The following is a 19,982-nucleotide window of genomic DNA, read 5'->3' as shown; positions in this document are numbered from 1 at the left end:
TGTTGGGAGCAAAGTACTGTACATAGTCATCACATGATGATTTTTGATGAACCATTGAAAATAAATAAAAACAAAATTGTTAAAGTATATGTCTTTGTAATGTATTTATCTTTTTGTTAAGTGTTGAGTATGCTACTTTGAAAGTAGGATAAAATGCAATTGAAGTATGAATGACTTAATTTCAGTACTAACTGAACTTTTCTTGCATTTTATGGAGATGTGGACGAGTGTACTACGAATCCTGACCTGTGTGAAAATGGCCAGTGTCTGAACATTCCGGGAGACTTTCGTTGCGAGTGTGAGATGGGCTTTACTTCAGCCCCCGACAACCGAGCCTGCCAAGGTTTCCCTTTTCACACACACATACCACAACCAGGAGAACTAATGATGATGTTTTGTCCTTTATTTTAAAGCCAGAAAACAATACTTCATACAAATACATGTTATGTGTTGCAGATATTGACGAGTGTTCTCTTCAGCATATCTGTGTGTTTGGTACATGTAAAAACCTCCCTGGCATGTTCCGCTGCATTTGTGACGAGGGTTATGAGCTGGACAGATCCGGGGGCAACTGCACAGGTAGTTTTAATACAGCATACTTTACCTTACTGCCTGGAAATGTGTGTGCTCCCTCTAGCTTTGTGTGGTTAATTTTCTTTTACTTTTGCTTTTGTGTAGATGTTGACGAATGCTTGGATCCTATAAACTGTGTGAACGGACACTGTGTGAACACACCAGGCTCTTATGAATGTAACTGCCCTCTAGATTATGAACTCAACCCTACTGGAGTTGGTTGCGTTGGTGTGTATAAGAAGTGCTGTTATCAGTGCTCAAAGTAATTCTAAGCATCATTGCTATTGTGATTTTATTACCATCCTTACTGTCTTACTGTTTTTTTTGTATGTCTAAGACCCTCGTGTTGGGACCTGTTACCTGGAGGCTGTGAATCGGGGTAGGGTTGGATTCGCCTGTAGTGTGGAGGTGGGCATCGGGGTCAGTCGCTCATCCTGCTGTTGCTCGCTGGGTCGATCCTGGGGAAACCCCTGTGAACTTTGTCCCGCTGTCAACAGCTGTAAGGCTTTACAAACCTCTGGCTTCTTTAACATATTGATAATTAAAATGCTAGGTCAATTTCCATCTAAATACTCAGTGTACAGGTGGGTCTTTGGTCATATTTTAGGTCAAAAGACTCAGCTGTGCCAGACTTGTGACTCGAAGGGTACGAGGTACAGAACAGTGTTCGATAATGTTTTAGGGTAGGTCAGGAATAGTCAACATTTTGGTTTATAGGCATACTTAGCTTATAGGCAAACTTGAACTGCAGCAGCTATAGGGGAAGCAGTTTAATACGCACATTGTATTATGTGTGAAAGTATAGTGTATAAAAATGCAGAACAGAACTACCTGCTGTTTAGCTTCATTAATGAATAAAAACTAACACTTCTTGTCTGTTGTGTTCTGTGTTTACAGCTGACTACAACACACTGTGTCCAGGAGGAGAGGGATTTAGACCCAATCTCATCACTGTTATACTGGAGGGTAACTGAACACTAATGTCATGTCATTTGTTTAAAGTTAGATACCAAACTGTCTGTTTCAAAGTGATGTATTTTAGATCTGGAAACAATTCTGTAACAATCTTTATTTTGTCAGTTGTATATGCTGGAATTATTTAAAAGGGTCATGCTGTGCTCGGCAACAAACTGTTCTGATTTTAACTCCTTTTAAGTCGGTTAGTGTTTAAGCTGATGAAATCATGTGTATTATTATTTTTTCACCACCACAGTCCTATCCAATTTTACATTTCAAATGTATGCGCGAGCCTCTATTCTTTCCAGCCCTGTTTTGCATGACGTGTCTATAGATCTAAAGAATGTTTATCTGTTTTCTTTTCTTTGTAGACATAGACGAGTGCCAGGAGCTTCCTGGTCTGTGTCAGGGTGGAAACTGCATTAACACGTTTGGAAGCTTTCAGTGCGAGTGCCCGAGAGGTTACTACCTCAACGTGGATACTCGAATCTGTGAGGGTCAGTATGCCGATCCTAATAGCATACCTGCACATTTTAATAAGGGTCATATTTATTAAAACTGACCCAAAACAAAAAGCAGGTGTTGAAGTGCACTGTTGAAATTGAGTGTTTATTTTTCTTTAACACTGTATAACACTGAAATTGTATGCAATGTTCTTTACAGAATCACGTAAAGAAGAATTATTGAGAACTAGCTCAGCTTTAATATATGTGTAACATTTGCAGATACTGATGAGTGTTTGATGAATCCTGGGATTTGTGGTCCTGGCACATGCTATAACACGCTGGGCAATTACACATGTATCTGCCCTCAAGACTACATGCAGGTCAATGGAGGCAATCGATGCATGGGTATGTAATGAGATGCATTTATATTTTGTTTGAATCTTACATTTATTCATTATATCTTACATTAATAAACAATGTTCTGTTCTGTTTTAGTTTATTTTTAGTTTTTTATTACTGGCTTAATTGTTTTGTTTCCGAGCTTTTAAATTCTTTAGTGAATATATTGAATATATAGGCATTGGGTTTCCAAAGCCATATGCATTAATATAAAGTTGCTCCTGGGAGGGCTTTCCACAACATTTCTGAATGTTGTAACAAGTAAGCACATTTGTAATAGATTTCCTTGTGTTTTATTCCTTCTATTGAAGCACATGTTCAGATGATGTGAATTTGATCTACCCATTAGAGGCTTAAGTTAATACATTTGCAGCTAATTTGTTGATCCATTATAAACAATTTATGTCATTTAAATTATGATTTAAAATAAACAGACATATTACATTTAAGAAAAATGCTTAAATGGTTTTCCACTCCCATCCTCCTTTTTTAAACAGCTAATAAAATATAATTATTATAAAATGACTAAAATAATGTATGTCATGCTTTTCAGACATGCGAAAAGGCCTTTGCTTTCGCAACTACAATGGAACTAGCTGTGAGAACGAGTTGGCCTTCAACATTTCACATAGAATCTGCTGCTGTGGCTACAACATGGGCAAAGCCTGGAATAAACCCTGCCAGAAATGTCCCCTACCAGGAACAGGTGAATGAACTGGACACTCAGTGACAGAGAGTTTAATACTCATATGTTTACGCAAGACTAATACTTTCTGTGTGTTTTCTTTAGAGGAGTTTCACACACTCTGTGGAAACATTGCACCAGGGTATAAGATAGACATTGAAACTGGACAACCAGTGGGTAAGACAAATATTTTATTATTTTACAGAAATGTAGGTCTGCACAATGATGAGAAATATAACTAGTATTTTTTTTAGTATTTTCCTTAAAGTTAAAATTATGATTAGCTATCATAATGACTTTTCATTTAATGAAGATATTCTAACATTAGCACCCACATTCTAAATAGTTTTAAAAATGAATTAGTCAATCAGTTAATCAATCAATCAATAAGCTACTACCATGTGCAACCAAACAGACAGTAATGATGTTTTAATTGGACAACATAATGTGAATAATGCAAGCAATTACATCTTACATTAAATTAAACCCAATTATTTAATGTAATTAATAATTGGGTTTAATTAGACTCAACATATCCACACTTGACTACTGCTAGGCCCTTTGAATCTTAATATCACTTTAATAATACCCTTCCAGCAATGTGAGGTCTTGCAGCAAGCAGCAAACTTAATTAAAATTAATTAATACCATAATTAAAAGAATTTCAGGATGAAACAGATACAATTATTAAACTATATCAGTCTGTGTTGTTTCTGTGTTGTCTTATATAGTAAATTTAGTTTACATTTCTGAAATAAGTGTTACATACAAATAAAAGTGTATAAACTTTAAATGATTGTTTAATTTTCAGATATTGATGAATGTCGGGAGATCCCAGGAATCTGCGCCAGTGGTGTATGTTTCAACCAGATTGGAAGTTTTCATTGTGAATGTCCAAGGGGATTCAGCTACAACGATTTGCTACTAGTTTGTGAAGGTTTGTTGTAATTAAATTTAAATTAAATTTTATTGTTTAATACAGTATGACTATAATTAGAGACAGGCTCTGTCTAAAGCAAAGTAGGTAAGAATGGCTAGCAATAAAGTCAATGCCACTTTGTTTTTACATAACACCTGGTCTTTTTTCTATTTGAAACTTCTAACCAACTAATTCAGACTCTTCGATCTGAATCAGAATTGTTTCTAAACCATGTGATTAGCAACAAACTTAAGTCAAGATTTAAGGTGCTGAATTTGGAACAGTGATTATTCTTGGCGGATTCTAAGGCAATGGCTACATTAAGCTTACTTGACTGTAGACAGTGCCCCATGATCAAGCGCCTTCTCAAAATGCTAGCCTTATATTTTGTGATTTGTGGACTATATTTTATCATCCATACAAATTCCCTCCTAGGAAAAGATGAAAGTTTGGGTTTTCCTCTTGACCTAGGCAGTGATTTGGATACAGGAAAATACCAGTTTTTGGTTGCCTATAAAAGGTTGTTTAATATGACCAACCAGGGCCAAAAGCATATGGACACCTCTGCTAATTATTAAGTTCAGGTGTTTCAACCACACCTATTGCTATATTGGTGTATTAAATCAAGTATATAAAAATAAATGATATACTTTCAACATTGTGTGCTGCGATTGTCCCAAGACAAAATGAACAACTTTGGGATGAAATGAAACATCAAAAGCGAGTCAGGCCTTCTCAAGAACAGAGGCTGTTGTAGCTTCTAAGGGGGCCATTTTAAATTAAATACTAATGTCCCAGATACTTTAGACCATATAGTGTATTATTTATTATCTATCATCCATTATCATTTATCATCCATTATTAAATCACAAGATACTGTAACTAAACTATGCCTTCATAAATTTCTACCATTGTCACAGCACAGGACTTTCCTACTTTAAGCACGTCTCTAAACACTATCTCAGTGTGTTTATGTTTCGCCCACTCCCCTGACTGGCTCGGCAGGACAGTCTCACATGCAGCGTCAGTCTGAATTTAGCTTTGATCATATGATCTCAAACCAGTGTCCTCTCCAGCACATTTGCAAATCACAAGGGGGCTGAATCTTGACCAGTGTTCCCTTTTAAGTACCTCTAGGCTGTATGTAACAGACCATAACAAGGGAGCTGTGTGCACACATTGAGCTAATAAAGATCGGAGCTTTGCCAAAGGTTAACAAAATGCAAATCACTTACCAATGTAGCGGCGAAAAAGCCCAAAGTAAGGAATTGACAGTTGAAATACAGTGTGTGTAAACCTTATTCTTTAAGTGTGTTGTTATTTCACAGCCGCTCTTGTCCTTTGACAGTGTTTAAGCACTTTTCTGTTCTCTTCTGTTCTGTCTGTGTATAGACAACGATGAGTGTAGTGACTCAGAAAACTTGTGCCAGAGGAACGCAGACTGTATTAACACTCCTGGCAGCTATCGTTGTGAGTGCTCGGATGGGTTCAAGCTCTCACCCGTTGGAGCCTGCATAGGTGAGATCATGCTATGAGTAATAGCCAGAGGTTTAACATCAAACTATAAATTTTTTAAGTCAATCATGCCTGCTAGGGTATTTTGAAATACCCTTTAGATTTATTACTCACAAGTCCACAAATGTTCTTTATAGCACAATCTTGTGGCTAATCATCTTTGTTGTCAATATAATATTACTTTTTAATATGTTTTTGTGTTCTTCAACAACATTTACATGTTCTTTCTTCAATCACACATGTGGCCTTGAATGCTGCTGGCAGACCGCAAGGAGTGTCTGGAAACCCCCAACCTCTGCAGCCATGGCAAGTGTGTGGACATCCACGGTGGTTATATGTGTACCTGCCATACTGGCTTTACGGCCACCTCCAACAACAAGATGTGCATAGGTAATGGAAATGCTTGTTTTTACCCAAATAAAAATGTGGAGTTGATTTGGCCATTTGAAATTCAGCTGTTTGTTTATTTCATTGCAGATGTTGATGAATGTGTGCGTCAGCCCTGTAAAAATGGCACATGTAAGAACACTGTGGGATCCTACAATTGTTTCTGCCACACTGGCTTTGAGCTCACCCTAAATAACCAATGCACAGGTAAGAGTTGTACTTGCTCACAGAGCTACCTACACATCCTCAAAGTGACAAACATCTCACTGCCTATACGTTTCCTGGTATTATAGAAATGCCATATTGGCATTAGCATTGCTGTAAAATCAAACATTTTTGTTGTACCCCTGGTTGGGTAGTAAAAGTGGTAGAATTTACCTAAGCATATTAAGGCACAGTGTAAAGAACTGGACTGCTGCTAAGTTGGTAACCAGCACCATAATGAGCCCCTGTATACCAATACTTATGCTGCTTCACTGTCTTCCAGTTCGTTATGGGGTTTAGATTAAATAACATTTATAAATCATTAAAGTGCATATGATTTTATTCTGATTTACTTTCAGATTTGATTAATATAGACTCCTTAAAGACTTACTAGCATTTAAAATAGCATGATAAACAAATGGGGGATGAAGCATTCGTGGTCTAAACTCTTGGACACGTTCCTAGCAATAATTCAAACAGGCTTGATAAGTATCTGTTTACATTTCTTGTATTTTCTTTCTCTTGTCATTTTTTGCTTTGTATAATACTGGTCTAATGTTTACGTTTATCAGTGTACATTTTACTCAATCCATTTCCAGTTTGTTGATAACTGAACTGATATTCTACTCCGTCATAATCTGGGAGAAGTGTGTATATGAAGTTAAAACATCAGTTTGCACTAAATGGAGTTATGTGTGTATTTAAGAAGTCAAAAAAGGATTTTGTTTAATATATTTCATCAACAGCTTACAGTGAAAAGATTTAAATCAAAATGTATTACTTAGCCTTGCATTTTTGACCTAGACTTGCAAAGACTTGAAAATCTGAACACATGTAAAGAAAGGTAGGGTAACTAGTGGTATAGAATGAATGATTAAATGCATAAGCTGCCAGGCTGCCTGGAGGCATAGCGTATATATCAAATATATCAAAGTAAAAGTTCATGCCAGTTCCAGAAAGTTACACAAGTCTACAATGATCCTTAGGCTTAAAATTTCCTGGAAATGTTTTACTATTAATTGGATTTTACATGCATGTTATTTACTGTGTACTGTCAACTCAAAAGTTATTGACATTGTTAGCAAGGTGCATTTAAAACATAATGTAAATATTTTTTGTTGAATATAGTGTATGACAGAAAGTGTTAAAATTTTTTATGTCTTCCTCTATAATCCTCTACTGTAAGATAAAAGAATTTAGAGCAAAGTGCTCTAAGAACACTCAAACAGATTTTTAGGCTCCTAGGGAATGTATACAACAAGTTTTTTGGTAAGGTTTAGGTCAGAGGACTAGGATTGCCATGGCTAAAACTTATGAAATTATGAACATTTTGTGTCAATTTGGAATAAAAATTTGGATTACTATGGCCCTCAGGTGGTGCAGCGGTAAAACACGCTAGCACACCAGAGCTGACATTGCGAACTCGTCGATTTGAATCTCAGCTCTACTACTGGCAGACTGAGCACCTACACAAACAACGATTGTTGTTCAAGGGAGGGAACAGGGTGTGACTCTCCGTGCGCAAAAGCTGATCCACATTTTTTCATAGCCATTATACAGTTTATAAAATGAACACAGCTTTAAAATTTTATTTGTGTTTTCTTATGTTTTACACATGTTACTGAATGCCATAAAACCTTTGGTATCTGTCAGCCCAGTTTTGCTGAAAAAATTTAATTGGATAAGGGCTTTTATATAAATAGCTTTAATTAAGCTATTTAACCACATTCTCAATTTCTCTTAAACTGCTTGTAACCACATGCCATGTATTTCCTAACAATATTAATAAATTATTAATGATTCATGTTGCTCTGTGTTGCTGTTGGTTGTTAGATATTGATGAATGTTCAGCAGCGTATGGTCAGCTGTGTAGGAATGGCCACTGCATTAACAGTGTGGGCTCCTTCCAGTGTCTATGTGATGACGGTTATGAGCCGAGTCTGGATGGAAAGAACTGTGTTGGTATGTCTTACACCGGACTGTTGCACTGTTTTACACTTCACAGCATGTTTCATTAGCACTGTGATGTTTTGATATACCTTTCCCTCTTTTTCATGATGACTGCAGATGTAAACGAGTGTGTAATCCTATCCGGTATCTGTGCTCCTGGAACATGCCAGAACATGGACGGCTCTTTCCGCTGTCACTGTCCGCCAGGTTACATTGTGCAGAACAGTCAGTGTGTAGGTAAGTGACCCCATTTAAAAAAAATTAGCTCCTGCGTAAGGCTCTGCTTTTGTCCGGGACTGTTAAGTGTACATACTTTAAATAAGACTGAGAATGGCCTCATCCAAAATTTGCTAAAGTTTGTAATTATTTTATACTCATTTTTTCATTCAAATATTCTAAAACAATGTATACAGCCTTTAACTGGGTAAAAACTACAACTAGTGTTAAATAGAGTTGACTTTTTAAACCATGCATGTATGTACAAGGACTTTATATGATCTTATAATATAATATTTGAATGCCATCCTCTTTGTTTGCACATTATGTTAGGGAACAAAAAGTACAACATTTCTCATTTTTTGCACATGACTGTAGATGTAGCTGATACTAGTTTTATACTTTAACCCTTTAGTTACTGATCAATGTCAATAAACAAAAGGCTTTAAATACAGCTGGAATTTGAAGTAAAAAAGTTATTCAGGAGACGTAATTTAAATTAAGGTTGGCTATTGAGATAAGGAGGGCAGGTAAACCAAAAAAATCCTAAAGCTACTTGGCACAACCCAGCACATCCTGATAAATTATCTAAATCAACATAGATGTATATCATTATGACATACACAGTTGAAGTACCAGCATAAACAACCACACTGCTAAAAGTTCAGTAACAGTAACAGATATATCCTTAATAATCCTACCTGATAAGAAGTAAATGATGCAGATCTTGGATGCCATTATGTCCCCTGCCATTATGGGTATATGGTCAATCACTATGAAGAACAGTAGTATATGAGTATATGGTCAATCACCATGTAGAACAGTTTTATATGGGTATGTGGTCAATCACCATGGAGAATTGTAGTAAATGGGTATATATGGTCAATTACCAGGGAGAACAGTAGTATATGGGTATATATAGTCAATTACCATGGAGAACAGTAGTATATGGATATATGTGGTCAATTACCATGGAGAACAGTAGTATATGGATATACTGTATGTGGTCAATTACCATGGAAAACAGTAGTATATGGATATATGTGGTCAATTACCATGGAGAACAGTAGTATATGGATATATGTGGTCAATAACCTTGGAGAACAGTAGTATATGGATATATGTGGTCAATTACCATGGAGAACAGTAGTATATGGATATATGTGGTCAATAACCTTGGAGAACAGTAGTATATGGATATATGTGGTCAATTACCATGGAGAACAGTAGTATATGGATATATGTGGTCAATAACCTTGGAGAACAGTAGTATATGGATATATGTGGTCAATTACCATGGAGAACAGTAGTATATGGGTATATGTGGTCAGTTACCATGGACAACAATAGTATATGGGTATATGTGGTCAATTACCGTGGAGAACAGTAGTATATGAGTATATGGTCAATCACCAAAGAGAATAATAGTATATGAGAATATGGTCAATCAACAAAGAGAACAGTAGTATATAAGTATATGGTCAGTTTGCAGTAAAAGGAAAGGGGAAGATTTTCTCTGACAACATAGTCTAAATATCTTTGCCCTTGCTTGTGATGACTAGCTGCTTTACTCTCTCACTGTTGTGCCAGATGAAAACGAGTGTGAGGAAGATCCCAACATCTGTCTGTTTGGCTCCTGCTACAACAAACCAGGCAGCTTTGAGTGCGTGTGCAAACCTGGCTTCGTGCTCTCTGGGAATGGACGCCGCTGTTATGGTAATTCAGCAAACGTTTCACTGTGGTTTAAACAAGCAATCATCATATTTTATGACTATTGTAAACCTGGCCCAAACAGACAGTTTTTATCTGCTGTTTACTGTATGCAAAAGCTGCTTTTATGTGTAAATGCAACTGAAGATTTAAAACCACACATGAGTTTATTGTAGCTGCCTGATAAACATGAGTGAATTTGCTACATTTGCTTAGAAAATGTTCTCACTGGTGCATTTTATAAACTTTATAGCCAAAAGTATGTGGACACCGATTATGATTAGTTAGTTTGAACTGTTTCAGGTATAGAGACTGCTTACAGGTGCCTAAAATTAAGCACACTGCCATGCAGGGGTAGTGAAATCACTGAGTGTGAGGACAACCCAGTATGAGATCAGTGGTTGTCTATAATGATGCCACTGTCATAGCCTGTTACCGTTCAACCAACTCACATTGTCAAATTCATGTCCCATTTATAGCCTTGGTAAACTGTTAGAGCAGTTTCTGTGAAGTGGAAATGTCTTGGAGCAACAGCTGACCAGCTGCAAAGTGGTAGACCACAAAAGCCTATCAGCACAAAAAATATGTGCCAAGAGCTCCAAGGATTTGGTTTTATATCCAAGCAGCCTAAAATCTTGAACTTCATCATGCAACCACACAATTAAAAAAAGTAGATGAAGTCATTAAAGCACATCTGTTGTTGTAGATTTTAACAAACTAAATCTGGGTTTGTTTGATGCCATAAGAATTAATTAAGCTTAAATATAGGAAGAATAATAGTCTGGGAATCTCTGGTGGTATGGGTATTGGCTAAACCATTTAAATCCAATAAAGAGGAATCTAAATGCTACAGCATTTACACTGACATTCTAAATTGTGTTCTTCCAGCATTGGCAACCGATCCTGTGTGCGCATAGCAATTCCCAAACACAGTAACTGTGAGTTAACAACCTCACTGCTATTGTGAGTGAATGATCTTCCAAAATCTACTTTAAAGCATTTCCAAAAGAGTGGAGGCTGTTATGGCAGCAAAGGGCAGAATCTTCTAATGAACGAGCATGGTTCTGTAAGAGATTTAACAACAAAATGCAGATGTTGTTCGGTGGAGCTCCCCCTCCCCCTTCTACCAACTTCTTTTTTTAGGAGTTTAATTCACAACACACTCAAAACATCTCGAGTAAACAAGCTAAGTCATAAAAATTAATGTTTTAGAAACAGTTTTGTTCAGTTCTTTCAGATGTGTTTTAGAGTACTGGTGTTCTTTATTTGCAAATACATTTCGACCTCCTGTGTAGAAATTTCTCTAAGGCTACAGTGCAGTCTGTCTTAACTGATTAATCATGACAGCTTAAACAGCACATTGTTTAAACAGCACACACTGTTTGACAGTTTGATATCCAGATTGCGTCACTTTTTGTATATTACTTAATGTGCAACTTTTGCATTTGTTGTGCATTCATTTGACAAATGTGGAACATAAAGCCTCCACAAGGGGGTGTTCATGTTTTATTTTTGTCTGTGACCAATTTTTTTAAATTTGATGTTTGGGATGTTACTTTTGTAAAGTAGATGATATAATGTTTAAAAACAAGGCTCAGTTATTGTAAAAATGTATGAACATTTATTTATTCAATTTTTAGACACACGAGAGAGCTTCTGCTTCAACCGCTTTGAGAATGGCAAATGCACCAACCCTCAGGCCTTCAACACTACCAAAGCCAAGTGCTGCTGTAGTGCAATTCCCAAAGAGGGCTGGGGTTACCCCTGTGAGCTCTGCCCCAAAGAGAATGAAGGTGCCTTTATCACCACACAGCTGTTCTTTATTTACTGCACAGGAATTTTGGTTGCAACAACTCACATGTGATGTATTTCTCTTGTACAGCTGGATTTGCGGACCTGTGTCCTTTTGGTTTTGGGATCGTTCCAGGCATTGGGGACACAGTCATAGGTAGGGACATGCTTTTTTATATAAAATAGTGGATGGAGAGTATGAGAAGTCCCAATTGTGTCTTTTGAGCATTCTTTAAAAAAATACTTACAATAAAGATGTTTGGAGGATATTTGGTAGTGTCAGCAGGTAGCCTGGGGGCTGCACATCTCCAAGGTCCTAGGGACCTGGATTCTGTCTTTGCCTCCAGTCATTGTGTGAGTTTGGTGTATTTCGTCTTTGCTCACTTTTGATGAATCAGTGAACAAGCTCCACTCATCTGTGTTATATTTATGGTTAAGCGCCGCCCTAACAGAACAAACATCATTACAAAACACCAGATCATCTTCATGGGAGAAAATTTTTTTAAATGTCATGGTGAGTGCAAAACAACATGGAACATTAGTTTAATGATGGAAGAGATTTTAGCCTTTTAACCCAGAGCCAAGGCTTCTGCTGGTTTCTTAGACAAATTTAAGAGATCATTAAGATCTACTTGACTCAGCAAATGGTTCATTTGAATAAAACATTTTTCCATATTCCTGCTACTTTTTCTCTACCTGGCTCTGTGTCAGGTTTTTAGAGATTCCTTACTGTGAGGTATTGGCCTCAAAGCAGGTGGTAAATGTCAATATTTTGATGTTACGACTTTTATATTTGGCAAAAGTAGCAGTGCACAGCATTTTTAATGAGGGGTGTGAAGGAACATTTCTGTGATTTAAATGTCAATTTACCACAAATGCAGCAATAAGAAATCTGGACTATTGGGGTATTAGCACAACACTAAATATACAAAAATACAACAGAGTGGAAAAGACACAGTTCTTTAAATGTGCACACATTACGTCATAGCCTGAAACTGACTAGAAACTCTGAAATTGGGGTCGGCACCCAGCTATCTAGACTTGTACTTTTGTTCCTGTGCTTGATGGATCCTTTCAGACATGAACGAGTGTGTGGAGAATCCAGGCATCTGTGATAACGGCCACTGTGTCAACACTGATGGCTCCTTCCGCTGTGAATGCCCCACAGGCTACACACTTGATTCTTCTGGTATCCATTGTATAGGTATGTCTTTTTTCCTGAGTGGTTGTTACATGAAAAAAACACATTTCATCCCATATGACGGAGACTCGGTGGCTGAAATTGTGTTGAGTGCTAGAATTCACTCATGGCAGAAGTTTTTTCACAAGGGGGAGCTACTGGCACTGTAGTCACACATTGGTGCTACAATCATTAATCTGTTTTCCTGAACCTATTTTCAGCTCTTAGAATGGAGTTCATAACCTAATATATACAGTGTATCACAGAAGTGAGTACACCCCTCACATTTCTGCAGATATTTAAGTATATCTTTTCATGGGACAACACTGACAAAATGACACTTTGACACAATGAAAAGTAGTCTGTGTGCAGCTTAAATAACAGTGTAAATTTATTCTTCCCTCAAAATAACTCAATATACAGCCATTAATGTCTAAACCACCGGCAACAAAAGTGAATACACCCCTTAGTGAAAGTTCCTGAAGTGTCAATATTTTGTGTGGCCACCATTATTTCCCAGAACTGCCTTAACTCTCCTGGGCATGGAGTTTACCAGAGCTTCACAGGTTGCCACTGGAATGCTTTTCCACTCCTCCATGACGACATCACGGAGCTGGCGGATATTCGAGACTTTGCACTCCTCCACCTTCCGCTTGAGGATGCCCCAAAGATGTTCTATTGGGTTTAGGTCTGGAGACATGCTTGGCCAGTCCATCACCTTTACCCTCAGCCTCTTCAATAAAGCAGTGGTCGTGTTAGAGGTGTGTTTGGGGTCATTATCATGCTGGAACACTGCCCTGCGACCCAGTTTCCGGAGGGAGGGGATCATGCTCTGCTTCAGTATTTCACAGAACATATTGGAGTTCATGTGTCCCTCAATGAAATGTAACTCCCCAACACCTGCTGCACTCATGAAGCCCCAGACCATGGCATTCCCACCACCATGCTTGACTGTAGGCATGACACACTTATCTTTGTACTCCTCACCTGATTGCCGCCACACATGCTTGAGACCATCTGAACCAAACAAATTAATCTTGGTCTCATCAGACCATAGGACATGGTTCCAGTAATCCATGTCCTTTGTTGACATGTCTTCAGCAAACTGTTTGCGGGCTTTCTTGTGTAGAGACTTCAGAAGAGGCTTCCTTCTGGGGTGACAGCCATGCAGACCAATTTGATGTAGTGTGCGGCGTATGGTCTGAGCACTGACAGGCTGACCGCCCGCCTTTTCAATCTCTGCAGCAATGCTGACAGCACTCCTGCGCCTATCTTTCAAAGACAGCAGTTGGATGTGACGCTGAGCACGTGCACTCAGCTTCTTTGGACGACCAACGCGAGGTCTGTTCTGAGTGGACCCTGCTCTTTTAAAACGCTGGATGATCTTGGCCACTGTGCTGCAGCTCAGTTTCAGGGTGTTGGCAATCTTCTTGTAGACTTGGCCATCTTCATGTAGCGCAACAATTAGTCTTTTAAGATCCTCAGAGAGTTCTATGCCATGAGGTGCCATGTTGGAACTTTCAGTGACCAGTATGAGAGAGTGTGAGAGCTGTACTACTAAATTGAACACACCTGCTCCCTATGAACACCTGAGACCTAGTAACACTAACAAATCACATGACATTTTGGAGGGAAAATGACAAGCAGTGCTCAATTTGGACATTTAGGGGTGTAGTCTCTTAGGGGTGTACTCACTTTTGTTGCCGGTGGTTTAGACATTAATGGCTGTATATTGAGTTATTTTGAGGGAAGAATAAATTTACACTGTTATATAAGCTGCACACAGACTACTTTTCATTGTGTCAAAGTGTCATTTTGTCAGTGTTGTCCCATGAAAAGATATACTTAAATATCTGCAGAAATGTGAGGGGTGTACTCACTTTTGTGATACACTGTATATATAAGTGACTGACCCCACCCTCTTTTGGTATAATTTCAGATATAACATGGTTCCTTTTTTGATTTAAGCTCAAAACGGCGTGCGTGTGTTTAAATGTTTTTTCCTCTGATGTGTTTATTTGGTCGGTGCAGATGTCGACGAGTGTGCCACAGGGAATCCATGTGGAAACGGTACTTGCGTTAATGTGATTGGTGGTTTTGAGTGCAACTGCGAAGAAGGATTCGAACCAGGTCCCATAATGACATGTGAAGGTAAAGTTGCCAAATTATTTTTGTCATGTTATGTTAAAGTATATTTTTTACATTGTATATTATTGTTTTACAAACTGTTCTGTTGCTTGTGTTTATGGTCCAGATTTAAATGAATGTGGACAGAATCCTTTGCTTTGTGCATTTCGCTGCATAAATACGTTTGGAAGCTACGAATGCTCCTGCCCATCAGGCTACACTCTACGGGAGGATGGCAGAATGTGCCAGGGTAAGACTTCATGTACAGTTAAATGTAAACATAAAACATTAAAACTATTGTTAAAAAATAGTATTGTAGTACTCACCACATTTCCAACCTTTTTCTCCTCTTGGTGTTATATTTTCCACTGCAGACCTGGATGAGTGTTTGGAGGGTTTACATGACTGTGACACCAGGGGAATGAACTGTAAAAACCTTGTCGGCACTTTTATGTGTTTGTGCCCGCCTGGAACAATGAGAAAAATGGATGATGAATTGTGTCAGGGTAAGAATCTGTGACATTGTAAATGAGTGGATGCTGAAAAAAAAGACTTACTTACCTTAATACTTGTTGCAATATGAATAGAATAGTACATTGAACAGAACAGTGTATTATATTGAAAAATGAAATGAAAGTCACCAATAACAATTTTAAACACAGGTATGTAAAGTAACAAAATAATGGAAATCCATTTAATCAAACTCTACTAATAAATGTTTATGTACTGCAAATGTAATTCTTTACCATTATCTACCAATAAAGGGTCTAATGATGAGAATGACACAAAAGAAAAATTGGTATGGCACTTATGTCATATACAGTTGTCGCATACCAATTGCCTTTGTTACTTTGTCATACACTGAATTGTCCCATAGTTACCTAGCCGCTGGGATGCACAGACCAGTGCATTGTAGTGCCGGCCCCAAGCCCGGATAAATAGGGAGGGTTGTGTCAGGAAGCGCATCCAGCGTAAAACTGTGCCAAATCCCACCAGCGACCCATAACGGGAAGAAGCCAGAAATGCCGACCCCGTAACTAAAAACGGGACAAAGGCTGAGGAACAAGAAGAAGACTTCATATTTGTCATGCTCAATTATTTCATTTTGTAAAACCGAACACTTACACAAACAGCAATAAATAAAGGTCTGCTCTGCTAAATAAAAGTTACTCAAATCATCATCCAAAACTGTTTATTGCACATCAGTAGATTTTTTTTTCTCTCCAAAACCATATGCCATATACGTAAAAACATTTTACACCACTGTGTTCTAGATCAGTCTTAATCAGGTACTAGACTTAATGAAAAAAAAGTTATTTTGCATGCATTAACATCAACATCTTCCTTTTTGTGTCTCTTGCACTCTTTAGATGAGAACGAGTGTCGTACTAAGCCTGATATTTGTGAGAACGGCCGCTGTGTGAACACCATAGGCAGCTTCATGTGTGAGTGTGAAGAGGGCTTCCAGCCAGACTCTTCTCTTACTCACTGTGTCGGTAAGTCCTCAACGTATCTGCGTTTTCTGTAACAGTAATGTGTAGGTTTAGTATAATCCAAACATCTAGACTTCAAACAATATTTAATCTGCCTTTACATTTAATATGAAAGTCCTGTGACAATATTATGTCCATCAAACAATTAAACCCAGTTTCAAAAAAAGGAAAAAGCTAATTTTAAACTTTTAAAAATGTGTTTAATAGATTTTTTAAAAGGCTAATTAAAAGAATAAACTTTGATAATTACATTTAAATCAATTAAGTTTAAAAAATTGAAAAATTAATTCAACAATACGTTAAGCATGTTTTTTTTTAGACTACAGGCAAGGATTCTGTTTCACTGAGGTGCTACAGACCATGTGTCAGATGTCCTCCAGTAGCCGAATTCCAAGCACCAAGTCCCAGTGCTGCTGTGACGGTGGCCGTGGCTGGGGTAACCAGTGCGAGCTCTGTCCTCTGCCTGGCACTGCCAAGTACAAGAAACTGTGTCCACACGGTCCCGGATATGACACCGATGGCACAGGTCTGGCTTACAGTATTTTATGTTAAACCGAGATAGTGTTTAGGGATTTGTGATAAAACCATTCTGAATTCATTCTGTCTTTACTGAATTCTGATTGAAACCATCTGCATGTTACCGTGAAACTATTAAGCATTATTTAATCTTTAGTTGTCTCGTTTTGGTAAACCTGTGCCCACTGTAGCCTCATATTCATGTTCTTAGCTGACATGAGTAGAACACACTATGTTCCTTTGCTGTTGTATCCCTTCTATCTCAGGGTTGGATGTGTCGTGCATATTGAAATGTTATATAATCTTGTGCTATATTGCTTATTTACTAAACATGGCAGCTGAACAGCTCTGACAGTAATGGTCCTTCATCTACAGATATAGATGAGTGTAAGCTGATCCCAGACGTGTGTAAGAATGGCAGGTGTATCAACACTATGGGTACCTTCAGATGCCACTGTGATATCGGTTATAAAGCCAGCATTATGGGCACTTCTTGTGTTGGTAAGGCTCTTCCTTTTGCATACTGAAAAACCACAAACCTTATTTTCTTTGTTCTTACATTCTAGAAAAGTTTTGATTTACAGTGAGGGGGTGGGCTGGGGACTAATTCAAATACATACGATTTTCTTATTATATTAATATAGTTTTAGTACAAATGTAAACAGAAATGCATTTATTTACTTTATTTACCATTAACTAATTAGTCGGTAGATAGATATTGCAGACAGGGACAAACCTATGGTCAAAAGTGTGTGGATACCACTCCGAATGATTAAGTTAACAGATCGATAAATGTAAATTTTATAGAATAATTTATATTCTTTCAACTTTGTAGCAACAGTTTAGGAAAAGACCATTTTTTCCAGCATAATTCTGCCCCTGTGTACAAAGTACTCTCCATAAAGACATGGTTTGACAAGGTGTGGTGGAACGCCACTGGCCTGCACAGATACTTGATGTCAATTCCTACAGACACACTCAAATCTTCTACAGAAGTGTGGTGGCTGTTATGGCATGTTAATGCTCTTGGATTTGGAAATCCCACCAAGCTTATGGTCAGGTGGCCACATATTTTTGGGCATATAGTCTGGAACCGTATATGTTAAGGTTACAAAAATAAATCAGCTTGTAGATATTAATGCTGCAAAATACTTGAATCCCTAACTTTAAATGATAAATATACCATTATTTTATTATATAGCAATACATGGTAATTGTGTGGGATTTCTTTAGACCTGGATGAGTGTACTATGTCTCCAAAGCCATGCAATTTCATCTGTAAGAACACACACGGGAGCTACATGTGCTCCTGTCCACGTGGTTATACGCTGCAGGAGGACGGCCGGACATGTAAAGGTAGGATTCTATCAGGAAACCTCTAGGTGCTAAACAAACTAATGCTTATCATTTTTGAGGGTTTAACAGAAAAGGAATAATTGTGTTTTGTTGATATTGACTTTGCTGCCTTGTTCTTTGGGGTCCCAGTGTTGTGTGGGTAAACTACAAATACATTGAGTTCAGTGTATGCATATAAAATAGTCAACTGTATCCTCAACACTAGACCGAAACCCAAGTCATTTGAAAATCTTCAAATGAATTAGAGGGTGTTTGGTATGCAATATCATTATAAAAATATTGTTTATTTGCAGTTTTCATAAAATTAGGAAACGTCATGTAGTATCATGCTGATTGAAAAAGGCTAAGGAGGCTCTGGGGTTTTGGGAACCCCAAACAGAACATAAGGGTTAAGATTTTGTCATGTAGTCTACTCCATGGAAACCATTTGTAGACTTTATTTTTTTGGCTTATATTAAAAATATTTGGATAATATTACTAATATCAGAAATCAGTCACATTTCATTATAATATTACATGACAACAGCAACACTTTATTTCAAGTAACGCAAATTAGTGGCTTATTGCATGTAATGGAAAAAAGTAGAAATGCTCATGGTCAGGTTGTGAAGCACAAGGTGAAAAAAGGCCAAATAATTTCAGTGAACTGATTATAATTTATTGTAAATCCTAAAACGTGAATATTGTTTTTCTAAATGACATAGTGGAGAAAGCACTCCAGAGTTTATCTTCAGAGCTTGAGCCCCAGACTGGAAATTGATTGGTTATCCTGGTCTTCTCTATCGGTTATGTTATTGCCAGCCAATCGCAGGTGCCTGTAAGTGCATATGGTTGGACAAAGGAAGCATGTGCCAGCTTTCACTCTTAACATCTTATGTTCAAGTTCAAGTAGAGCAATGCAGCTGTGTTTTCTTTTGCTCATTTGTGTATGCAGTATTAGGCATTGCTTATGAATCTAATACATTTAGTATTAAAATTTACTACTGGAATATAAAGGATCTAATACATTTTTGTGTTTGCATTAAAGATTTGGACGAATGCCAGTCGAGAAGACACAACTGCCAGTTCATGTGTGTTAACACTATTGGTGGCTTCACGTGCAAGTGTCCACCGGGCTTCACACAACACCACACTGCTTGTATAGGTGAGTAGAAAACTCACCTTTCTGCATGTATTCTACTGAATCAAAGTCTGAACTGCATGTTACGAACCTGTCAAGAACCAACAACTCTCATTTCTGTGTGTGTTATTGATTTTCTGCACAGAGTGTAGAATCACTCTAAGCTGGAATCAAACTCAGGGTGGCATGTAAGAGCTGTACTCTGCAACTGGGCAACTAGTGGTGTGTGATACTGCAAAATTTGGTATCGAGCCGATACCAAGTAAATACAGGGCAATTTCGCCAATACTGATACCAATACCTTTTACTTATAAAAGCAGTTTACTTACTTTCATGTAGGGAGAGCAGTGAGAGAAATGTATCAATATCCTGTGACCACTAAATGACTGCTATAACAGGTGCTCATATCCCCACCATGTTATTATGTATTTCCCTCTC

The 19,982-nt window shown here is 37.7% G+C and overlaps 1 protein-coding gene and 1 long non-coding RNA gene across 2 annotated transcripts in view; one reads left to right on the top strand and one right to left on the bottom strand.

The window, feature by feature from the left end:
• The window catches only part of LOC134332120 (fibrillin-2), a 56,121-nt gene that overhangs the window by 32,498 nt on the left and 3,641 nt on the right, over positions 1-19,982 (top strand). Inside the window, exons 34-60 of the mRNA XM_063013596.1 lie at positions 218-343; positions 457-579; positions 679-801; positions 911-1,072; positions 1,471-1,539; positions 1,902-2,027; positions 2,256-2,381; positions 2,929-3,081; positions 3,166-3,237; positions 3,872-3,997; positions 5,372-5,497; positions 5,759-5,884; positions 5,972-6,088; positions 7,919-8,047; positions 8,153-8,272; positions 9,842-9,967; positions 11,602-11,754; positions 11,844-11,909; positions 12,831-12,956; positions 14,964-15,083; positions 15,187-15,309; positions 15,434-15,565; positions 16,430-16,555; positions 16,872-17,078; positions 17,444-17,569; positions 18,302-18,424; positions 19,452-19,568. Of these exons, the coding sequence (XP_062869666.1) occupies positions 218-343; positions 457-579; positions 679-801; positions 911-1,072; positions 1,471-1,539; positions 1,902-2,027; positions 2,256-2,381; positions 2,929-3,081; positions 3,166-3,237; positions 3,872-3,997; positions 5,372-5,497; positions 5,759-5,884; positions 5,972-6,088; positions 7,919-8,047; positions 8,153-8,272; positions 9,842-9,967; positions 11,602-11,754; positions 11,844-11,909; positions 12,831-12,956; positions 14,964-15,083; positions 15,187-15,309; positions 15,434-15,565; positions 16,430-16,555; positions 16,872-17,078; positions 17,444-17,569; positions 18,302-18,424; positions 19,452-19,568 (3,369 nt within the window). The remainder of the gene's footprint in view (positions 1-217; positions 344-456; positions 580-678; positions 802-910; positions 1,073-1,470; positions 1,540-1,901; positions 2,028-2,255; positions 2,382-2,928; positions 3,082-3,165; positions 3,238-3,871; positions 3,998-5,371; positions 5,498-5,758; positions 5,885-5,971; positions 6,089-7,918; positions 8,048-8,152; positions 8,273-9,841; positions 9,968-11,601; positions 11,755-11,843; positions 11,910-12,830; positions 12,957-14,963; positions 15,084-15,186; positions 15,310-15,433; positions 15,566-16,429; positions 16,556-16,871; positions 17,079-17,443; positions 17,570-18,301; positions 18,425-19,451; positions 19,569-19,982) is intronic.
• Positions 3,329-19,978, bottom strand: LOC134332121 (uncharacterized). The gene is made up of 8 exons (XR_010015215.1): positions 19,874-19,978; positions 16,912-17,021; positions 16,549-16,581; positions 15,941-16,114; positions 15,386-15,526; positions 12,001-12,197; positions 8,953-9,024; positions 3,329-5,489 (listed from the first exon to the last, which is right to left on the bottom strand). It is a non-coding gene; the product is annotated as an uncharacterized LOC134332121 (long non-coding RNA).

This window comes from Trichomycterus rosablanca, chromosome 18, assembly GCF_030014385.1.
Source record: "Trichomycterus rosablanca isolate fTriRos1 chromosome 18, fTriRos1.hap1, whole genome shotgun sequence".
In the NCBI taxonomy this organism is placed as follows: Eukaryota; Metazoa; Chordata; class Actinopteri; order Siluriformes; family Trichomycteridae; genus Trichomycterus; species Trichomycterus rosablanca.
The sequence above is the reverse complement of the archived record's forward strand: the minus strand, read 5'-3'. Positions and strand labels throughout refer to the sequence as shown.